Source organism: Lolium rigidum, chromosome 7, assembly GCF_022539505.1.
Source record: "Lolium rigidum isolate FL_2022 chromosome 7, APGP_CSIRO_Lrig_0.1, whole genome shotgun sequence".
NCBI lineage: Eukaryota > Viridiplantae > Streptophyta > Magnoliopsida > Poales > Poaceae > Lolium > Lolium rigidum.
This window is the reverse complement of record NC_061514.1, coordinates 88,204,129-88,214,873: the sequence shown is the minus strand read 5'-3', so window position 1 is coordinate 88,214,873 and position 10,745 is coordinate 88,204,129. Positions and strand designations below refer to the sequence as shown.

General features: G+C 47.8%; 1 protein-coding gene across 1 annotated transcript; it reads left to right on the top strand.

The window, feature by feature from the left end:
- The first annotated feature begins 9,651 nt into the window (after positions 1–9,651).
- Positions 9,652–10,491, top strand: LOC124671635 (ethylene-responsive transcription factor ERF024-like). The gene has a single exon (XM_047207983.1). It carries the CDS (start codon positions 9,652–9,654, stop codon positions 10,489–10,491), a length of 840 nt encoding a protein of 279 aa, XP_047063939.1.
- The last annotated feature ends 254 nt before the right edge of the window (positions 10,492–10,745 follow it).

Below are 10,745 nucleotides of genomic sequence, written 5' to 3'. Positions count from 1 at the left end.
CCTTATTTTAGTTTGCAATTTCTACTATATGATTGATCTTGATTTTAGTATTGGTACCACTTTGGGAGCATTAAGTAAATCTATTTGGTTCTGGCAAACTTAGCAATAGCAACAACACTTTGAGTTTAAGAAGAATAGAGGAAGTACATGTAGAAGATATTATTATCTTTCTTATCAGTTCTTAGCTTAGTATTCTAAAGTTAAAACTGTTTGTGCTTACAAGTAAGATGCATGATTGTTTCTATCACATGTATATTTGTTTGTTTCCCTCAACTCTTATGCTTGCTAATTAACCTTGCTAGCCAAAGACCTGTACTGAGAGGGAATACTTCTCGTGCATCCAAACCTGAACCCAAACCTATGCCATTTGTGTCCACCATATCTACCTACTGCATGGTATTTTCTGCCATTCCAAGTAAATACTTCATGTGCTACCTTTAAACAATTCAAAACTTATTACTTCTTATTTGTGTCAATGTTTTATAGCTCATGAGGAAGTATGTGGTGTTTTATCTTTCAGCCTTGTTAGGCAGCCTCCACTAATGGACTAGTGGCTTCATCCACTTATCCTATAATTTTGCAATAAGAGCTGGCAACGGGGTTCCCAGCCCCAATTAATCAACTTTCATTAATAATTCTCTTCACGTGTTTTGCTCCGATTCATCGATAAGCAACTTAATTTTGCAATAGACACTCCTCCATGGTATGAGATTGTTGGAAGGCACCCGAGGATTCGGTTAGCCATGGCTTGTGTAAGCAAAGGTTGGGGGGAGTGTCATCCTTAAATAAACTAAAGTACATGTGTAAACAAAAGAGAAGAGGGATGATCTACCTTGCCGGTAGAGATAACGTCCTTCATGGGAGCCGCTCTTTGGAGGTCTGTTTGGCAAGGGGTTAGAGTACCCGCTACCGGTCGTTGACAACAACAAACACCTCTCAAAACTTTACTTTTATTCTCTTTATATGATTTCAAAACTGAAAAAGCTCTAGCACATGATTTAATCCCTGTTTCCTCTGCGAAGGGCCCGTCTTTTACTTTATGCTTGAGTCAAGTAAACCTATTTCCCTCCATCTCAAGCAAGCATTTGAGTTGTTGTGATCAAACTATTATATTGTGCTTTGCTTCATCATGTCTTTACTCTTTCTTGTTTAGTACAAGTTTTACCTGAATGAATATAGCTTTGAAAGTCTTCAATGATTAATATGATTGAGTACGCAAGTTTACCATAAGTTTTAATATGAGAGCGCTGCTCAATAGATAAGTATAATCTGTTAAATGTTCTTCGACCAAGAACAAAGTTTGCCATCACCAATTATGATCTCTTATGCACCTTTATTTGTGATTACCTTATACTTGTTTCAAGATTGAGTTATATGAGGAAGTTGTTTACTATAATGTCTTGTGTGAATGAATATGATGCTTCTTGTCCGTATTCTATTTATCGACTCTTCACTCCATAAACATGTGGACCTGTTTACGGAGTTCAGTTTCGCTTGGGGACAAGCGGAGTCTAAGCTTGGGGGAGTTGATACGTCCAATTTGCATCACTATTTTATATCATAATTTACTGTTATTCATTGATATATTTCATATTGGGACACAATACTTATGTTATTTCATCTATTTTGCATGTTTCATGATTATTTGGAGATCGAGCACCGGAGCCAGGATTCTGCTGGAAAAAGCACCGTCGGGATGCGATATTTCGGAAGATCAAGCTGTGGAAGGAATTTTTACCAAAAATCCTATTTTTCCGGATGACGGAGGAAGCCGGAAGGGGGAGCCAGCTGGACTCCGGGGTGGGCCCACACCATAGGGTGGCGCGGCCCATGGCCTGGCCGCGCCACCATGTGTGTGGAGCCCATCGGCCTCTTTCGCCTCCTTTTCTTCGCGAAACCCTTCGTCCCGAAGACCGAAGCCACAGGGGAATCCTCACGATGGGTTACAGCCGCCTCTGCGGGGCGGAGAACACCAGAGAGAAAAGAGCTCTCCGGCGGGCAGGAATCCGCCGGGGAAATTCCCTCCCGGAGGGGGAAATCGACGCCATCGTCACCGCCATCAAGCTGGACATCATCTCCATCACCATCATCATCATCTCCACCATCATCACCGCCATCTCCACCGCTGGACATCGTCACCGCTGTAGCAATTTGGGTTTGATCTTGATTGTTTGATAGGGGAAACTCTCCCGATATTGATTTCTACTTGTTGTTGATGCTATTGAGTGAAACCATTGAACCAAGGTTTATGTTCAGATTGTTATTCATCATCATATCACCTCTGATCATGTTCCATATGATGTCTCGTGAGTAGTTCGTTTAGTTCTTGAGGACATGGGTGAAGTCTAAATGTTAGTAGTGAACTATGGTTGAGTAATATTCAATGTTATGATATTTAAGTTGTGGTGTTATTCTTCTAGTGGTGTCGTGTGAACGTCGACTACATGACACTTCACCATTTATGGGCCTAGGGGAATGCATCTTGTACTCGTTTGCCAATTGCGGGGTTGCCGGAGTGACAGAAACCTAAACCCCCGTTGGTATATCGATGCAGGAGGGATCGCGGGATCTCGCAGTTTAAGGCTGTGGTTAGATTTATCTTAATTACTTTCTTGTAGTTGCGGATGCTTGCAAGGGGTATAATCACAAGTATGTATTAGTCCTAGGAAGGGCGGTACATTAGCATAGGTTCACCCACACAACACTTATCAAAACAATGAAGATTAATCAACGCGTATGTAGCGAAAGCACTAGACTAAAATCCCGTGTGTCCTCGAGAACGTTTGGTCATTATAAGTAAACAAACCGGCTTGTCCTTTGTGCTAAAAAGGATTGGGCCACTCGCTGCAATTATTTCTCTCGCATTTTACTTACTCGTACTTTATTCATCCGTTACATCAAAACCCCCCGAATACTTGTCTGTGAGCATTTACAGTGAATCCTTCATCAAAACTGCCTGTCAACACCTTCTGCTCCTCGTTGGGATCGACATTCTTACTTATCGAAGATACTACGATACACCCCCTATACTTGTGGGTCATCACCGCTCTTGAAAGTCTGGTTGACGAGGTAGTTAGAGTACCCACTATCATTCGTTGACAACAACAAACACCTCTCAAAATAATTTTATTCCTGTTTTACAAATGAAAAGCTCTAGCACATGTTAATCCCTGCTTCCCTCTGCGAAGGGTCAATCTTTTACTTTTACATTGAGTCTCCATCCTTCCTTTGAGCACCTTCTTGAGAGCACAACTATCATTCTTAGTATAATATGCTTGTCCCAAAATGTGATTAACTGTGGTATAACTTTGATGCTTTTATCTTTGATAACCTCTACTTCCAGTCTTCCCATGAACTTCAAAGGTGCCCAAGCATTTATGTTTTGCTATACAAATACGGGCAAGCGAGATACCACTTTATCATATCATTCTATGAACATTGCAATCCTGCTGATAGACATGATTCATGATGCTCATTATTAATTTGTTGGTACCTTTTCCATGATTGACATAGCTATTAGATGATTTTATTTGCATATACCTTATTATGAATTGCTTAAGTACTTGCCATATCTTGAGAATATTTACATCATATGAACAAATGTGTTCGTGAAAGTTCTTTTATCGCACTCAGTTGTTAACTGAATTGCTTGAGGACAAGCAATAAGCTAAGCTTGGGGGGAGTTGATACGTCCAAAACGTATCTACTTTCCCGAACAGTTTTGCTATCGTTTTGCCTTTAATTTGTGTATTTTGGATGCAACTAACACGGACTAACGCTGTTTTCAGCAGAATTGCTCTGGTGTCTCGTTTTTTTGCAGAAATCCAACTTTCAGGAAAATCCCCGGAATTTATGCAAAAGGTCTTATTTTCCCAGAAGATTGACGGAGCCAGAAGGGCAAGCCAGGTGGAGGCCCGAGGCCCCCACACACTAGGCCGGCGCGGCCCAGGAGGGGGCGCGCCGCCCTCCGTGTGGCCGCCTCGGCTGGCCCCCGACGCCCTCCTCCGGACTACTTAACGCCTTCGACCTAAAAACGCACGGGGGTTAGAAGAAATCGCCGGAAGACATCCGAGTACGCCGCCACCGTCGCGAAACTCCGTCTCGGGACCAGAAACTCCGTTCTGGCACTCCGCCGGGACGGGGAATTGGAGGAGATCATCGCCATCATCACCACCGACGCCTCTCCATCGACCAGCCATGTTTCCCCCATCCATGTGTGAGTAATTCCGCCGCTGTAGGCTGAAGGGGATGGTAGGGATTGGATGAGATTGGTCATGTAATAACATAAGATTGTTAGGGCATAGTGCCTAGTGTCCGTAATTGGTACTTTTATGATATTGTTGCAACTTGTTATGCTTAATGCTTGTCACTAGGGCCCGAGTGCCATGATCTCAGATCTGAACATGTTATCAATTCATGATGATATTCATTGCTTTATGATCTTACCTGCAAGTTGTATACACGTATCGCTGTCCGGAACCCGAGGCCCCAAAGTGACAGAAATTGGGACAACCGAAGGGGAAGGCGGTGATATGAGGATCACATGTGTTCACGGAGTGTTAATGCTTTGCTCCGGTGCTCTATTAAAAGGAGTACCTTAATTTCCAATAGATTCCCTAGAGGCCCGGCTGCCATCGGCTGGTAGGACAAAAGATGTTGTGCAAGTTTCTCATTACGAGCACGTACGACTAAATATGGAACACATGCCTATTGATTGATTAGTACTTGGATACCGTTTTATTATTATCTGCAAATGCCCTGCCTTGATTGTTACATGAGTTTCTCTCATCCATGCAACGCCCGTTCATCCATCCCTATGCCTACAGTATTTTAATCCAGCTGTTTACTATAATCACTACTGCTGTCTTTGTTACTCTGCTGCTGTTATTTCACTATCGCTATCGCTATAAAACTGTTACTACTGATAAACTCTTGCGAGCAAGTCTGTTTCCAGGTGCAGCTGAATTGACAACTCCGCTGTTAAGGCTTACAAGTATTCTTTATCTCCCCTTGTGTCGAATCAATAAATTGGGTTTTACTTTCCGCGAAGACTGTTGCGATCCCCTGTACTTGTGGGTCATCAGCCTCTTAACAGCGCAAAGACTTGAACCTCCATTAGCTAGTCCTCTAATCCGGCTTTCATGATATTCTCTTCTTCTGACTTCACCATGGATCAGCTGTCACTTGGTGTCAACACAGAAAAGAGCTTCGTGCCGCTCCCTCTAGACCAAACGGTCGGAATAAAAGCATGGTGCGCACGACCGAATATCACCGATCCAGCAAACTCCAGGCAATAGAAACGTTGTTACACCTACCAGCGGCGCCTTCCGGAACTCAACACGATCATGAAGGCCAGGCCTCCGGCTGGTCTTCATCTTCACCCAAGAGAGACCCTAGGACCGCCGCCTTTATTCAGGTCGAGCCCCACGCCGACGGCCATCGCAGGCTGGCCATGGTTGCCACCGGAGACACCAAGCAGATCACGTAGTCCGGAGACACCGCACACACCTGGGCACCGCCGCAGCCGAACGCCAGCCCTCCAGCGCCAGCCGCCGAGAGGCGAGGAGAAGGGGACCTAGGGTTTCCCCCTGCAGCCGCCCCCACCCCTCCCTCCGCCGCCGGCAGGGCACACCACCACCACGTCGTTCGCCATGCCGTCGCCGAGCCGAGGCCAGGCGCCGCCATCGCGTCCCTCGATGATAGGACCGCGCTCTGGCCCGAGGAAGACGCCCCGCGCCCGACCCCAACGTGATAGGGAACGAAGCAATCCCCGCCGGCGCCGGCCAGGCTTGCCTGACTGCGCCCCTGGCAGCGGCGAGGGAGGGGAGGAGGAGAGGGGGGGAGGAGGGGCGGCGGCGCGGTAGAGATCCCCCGGCCGCCGCGCGGGGGCGGCACGGGAGGGAGTTACGGGGATCTCGGCCGAGTCGGCTGCTAAAGGCGCGCTCTGCTGCTAAGGGAGTTACCGGGATCCGGGCGCCATGTGCGTCGATCGATCGTGTTCCAAGCATCGGAGTCTGATCGATCGGAGCGAAAGCGTACAAGGAAACGATCGAGTTAATCTCGCCGCAGGCTCCTTGCTAGTGCTACGTACTACAATTGGCGGCATTTAATCCCCACTCCGTTCAATCGATTGGCAAGGACGATGTACTACCTGGAGATCCAAGGCAGCCAGCCCTGGTTATCTGGATCTTTGCCGATCCACACCATGGTTCGCCGGAGTAATTGGACCGTACGTACTGTCCAAGTTTGTGGGTTTAATGGGATGGAGCGGTGGAGAGAGACATGGCCGCGACCGGAAACAATCAGAGCTGAAATCTCGCGGCCATGATACGTGCGTGCGCCATGGCCTAACATCGTCCTTCCTTCCACCCTTCTCGATCTCCATTTCTTCGTTTGTGGTAACGGAACTGAAAATTGGATGGATATACGAGAGAGCTAAGCTAAAGGGCAGCTCGTGGAAGTCAATGGCAGGACGAAGCCAGTTTTTGGTTCTTCGTGGTATCGGAACTGAAAATTCGATGGATATACGAGAGGGTTTAGCTAGCGGTAACTCGTGCAAGTCAATATATGGCAAGACGAAGACAATTTTTACTTCTTCGTTCAATCGCGCGCGGAAGTCGCGCGCCACCGGCTTCGGCCAAATGTTCGTTGAGATTTGCCCAGGTCGACGTCCAGCCTGAGGAGGTTTGGTACCAGGACAATATGACGACGGCTGCCTGACAGACGTATGCCGCCCTACAGGCCACATCGTGCCGCCGAATCAACCGTTTCTTATGCAGCGCCACTTGAGCAACCACTTGACTTGCGATTCCAATGGCCGGAAACAAACTCCTCGTGTTAATTAGTCCGTCTGAAGCAGCAGTACTACTAGTTTATTTGGAACCACTAGATCTAGCAGTATTTCTCCGGAAGAAGACAGAGTTTCTGAAGGTTCAGAAGAGAATGACTTGACTTGCCGAAGGTAACGGCCATCGGCCAGAATTCTAAGGCAGAGGGATCTATCAATATAATAAATCGATGAGTAATAAATTGTTGGACCTACTGACTTCCTTATAAGATTCTTTTTTTACTAGTTTTAGGTCGATTGGGTATAGTTTTAGGTTGGCTTTATGACCGTTAGATTTGCTTTGTGATTCATATGTATATATACATGTATATATACGAGAATTTCACAAGGGTATTACTACACACAATTTCTTTCTGTGTCAAAAATGAATTCCACATAAAATTGGGTTACTGAGAATTAAGTTAATTATAAAGACTAACTTATATGAGTTTGTCCCCAACTTACTCCCACTGAAATCTAGGAGCATTTTCTCCAGAAGAAGACACAGGTTCTTAGAGCATCTCCAGTCGCGTCCTCCAAAGCGTCCCCTAAAGGGATTTGGGGCGCGCCGGACAAAAAAATCGTTCCAGCCGCGTCCCCCAAAGCCCATTTTTGTCCGGCGCGCCCCCATACGGTGTCCGGCGCCCCGAGCCCGTCCCCGTCCCACAGCGGACGCACCGGGCACGCCGGACACAACGAAAAGCGAGGCGGGGAGTGGCGGGGCCAACCCGTCAGCGGCACAGTTAATTTTAACCTAACCGTCGCCTACCTCGCGACGGAAGTTATTCGCGCGCAGTGACACACGGCGACATCTTTGCCTTAATGGCGACGGAGGGGCAGGCGAGACGTCTCGTCGGTGCTGCGCAGCCTCCACGCGTCGCCGGCGTTCGCACGCCACCGCCCGTTCCCGCGCGATCTTCCCGCCTCTTCTCGCCTGTTCCCGCGCTTTCTTCCCGACGCCTGCGTCTATAAAAGGTCTCCCGGCTCAACGGTAGCCACCACACCCCGCCGGCAACAAACACAGCCCTCGTCGCTCCACCGCCGTCTCCTCCACCACCAGCAGCAATGGCGAACCGCCCCGGCGCTGGTCACTTCCCTCCACCGCCGTCCCCTCCACTTGCAGTCCCGGAAACGCAGGTCGACACCGATCCCTCATTCAAACTTTGTAATATATAATCAAAATTGAATGAAAACCTTTATTTTCGTGCACAAATATTCATTTGGGGGCGGCGTTTGGGGGACGCGGCTTGGGAGCGACGTCCTCCAAAGGCGGCACGAACAAAACACGTCCCCCAAACGCTCAATCCGACGCGGTTTGGGGGACGCGACTGGAGATGCTCTTAAGCGCTTCAGGATAAGACTGATTTGTGACTTGCCTATGCTAGTTCAAGGGAACGGCCATCGGCAAAATTTCTAAGGCAGGGGGGTCTAGTTTTGTAATAAATCGGCCCGTAATAAACTGTTGGACCTACTGAGTTCCTTAAGAAACAGAAAACACTGACATATGAGTTCTTCTCCAACTTTACCCCCCACCGAAAGAAAAAGACTGACTTAGCCAGGGAGCTGCCGGTGTAGGACCGTAGGAGTATTCAACATGTATGCATGCATATAACAGTATAATGTAATATAATAAAAGAACATGTACACCCCGTTTCAAAAAAAAAGTACACCATCTCCCTCAAGAAAATGACGACCATATGTACACTATACATGTGCCGAAAGCACTCACATAGCTTGGCGGCATGGCCAAATGCTCCACGGCCTTGCATCAACATTTACACATTTTAATACAACTGGAGAGATTTTTGGCTCCCAGGGCACTATGATCCTGTTGTTTTCAAAAAATCAAGATAGATATTTACAAGTTTCAAAATAGTTTGAAAAAACATATATGGATGTAGCCCACAATTTATTCCACAAATATGTGAAATATCAATTTCAAATACTTCATATTCTGAGCTACACAAAAATACGAACATGTGGATCTGAGTATGTATATTTTGAAATCTCCAAATTACCAGATTTGGTCATTTTTACAAAGAATTTCGCATTGTGACTTTGCATGCTTGTAGGTAACATCATTGAACTATGTACATAATTTTTAAACTCATAAATATGTTTTTTTGAAAAAAAAGAAAGGATCACTGGAGCTCAGGAGCCAAGGACACTTATTGTTCTAGTCAATATCATTTTTTTAGAACTAGTCAATATTAAATTTAATAGCACATTCCACAACACAATTTAGTCTACATGTACCTATGTGAATTACTATGTTTATTTTTTTTCAAAAGTGAATAGAATGCCAACTTTTAGGCACGACCCTGTCCTCATTAGTCGTCGTCTTACAGTGGCGTTTTATTTATGAGTAATTTTTTTGAACCTTGTAGTATATAAACATGTTGATTGCCAACATGGCTTTATTCTTTGGATAATGAAAGCTTTAGTGATCTCATCGTGCATCCAGTGATACAAACGCAAGAGTTCACCTCAATGCACATAATTAACAAACAAAAAGTAATACAATACGGTTGAGTACATACTCAATCTAAGACCACCACATACACATGTATAGAACTTTGTCTAAGTTTTGGTGTCTACACCTTGAAAGGAGAAAACACTTGCTCTCATGCATGTCCCATCAACACTTTGTTTCCCACATTTTTAAAATTCATATCGTATAAACCTTGATAAAGAAATGATAACACAAAATGGCCCCACGGCCAAGCCAAGAAGCAAGCTGGCCCTATATATAGCCGAAGGCACTCGCTACTCCCCCGGCAGCTCCTTCTTGTAGTCCACCTAGTGACAGCTCTACCTAACAAGCCATGGATGCTGCAGACGCAAGCCACGCACCCACCACTTCTTCCTCCTCCGTCTCATCTTCGACACTGTCCTCATCGGCGTCCTTCTCCTCCCTCGCCAGCAGCGTGCAGGAGCTTCCCAAGAACTCATCATCAAAGCCCAAGCAAGCAAAGAAGCGCAAGAGAGCCGCTTCGCCGCCGGACCAGGACCCGGCGGCCAGCAATGGCGCCCAGCTAGGAGAGGAGAGCAGCTGCTGCACCACCGAGGACGACCACGACGCCCTAGGCGGCAAGGCAGCGCCCGTGTCTCGGAGCGGGTTCAAGCACCCGTCGTACCGCGGCGTGCGGCGCCGGAGCTGGGGCAAGTGGGTGTCCGAGATCCGCGAGCCGCGCAAGAAGTCGCGCATCTGGCTGGGCACCTTCCCCACGGCCGAGATGGCGGCGCGCGCGCACGACGCGGCCGCGCTCGCCATCAAGGGCCGCAACGCGCACCTCAACTTCCCCGACAGCGCCCACGAGCTGCCCCGCCCGGACTCCACGTCGCCCGCCGACATCCAGGCCGCCGCCGCCAAGGCCGCGCTCACCGCCTCCGTGCAGTGTGACCAGGCCGAGACGCCTCCGTGCTCACCCGTCGCCGCGGAGTCGCTGCCGTCGGAATCGGAAGCCGCGGCATGCCCTGCGGAAGCGGCGCCCGCGCAGAGCGGCGTCAGCGAGGACAATGCGCTGTTCGACCTTCCCGACCTCCTCCTGGACCTCAGGGACGGGCTGCTGTGGTCGCCGGTGTGGCCGCTGGCGCTGGCGGCGGAGGAGTACGACGGCGGGTGCTGCGTCGGGCTCAGCGAGCCGCTCCTGTGGTCCGACTAGCTCGCTTTTCTTACCGTTCCGGGCTTAATGAACTGCCCTGGTAGTATAGTACTATAGTATAAGGTGGTAGTACTAGTATTGGAAGATTATTACGCTTGTGCTTATGGAACTTTGTGTGTGCTTTCTTTGTCATCATCAACAAAAGATACAAATTTAGTAACCATGATGATTGGTGTCCTTCCCTCAAAAAGAAAGGGTGCTCTTGCTGAATACTGCTACATACAAGTTGGCCGGGAGTACAAGGGTGTTGACAG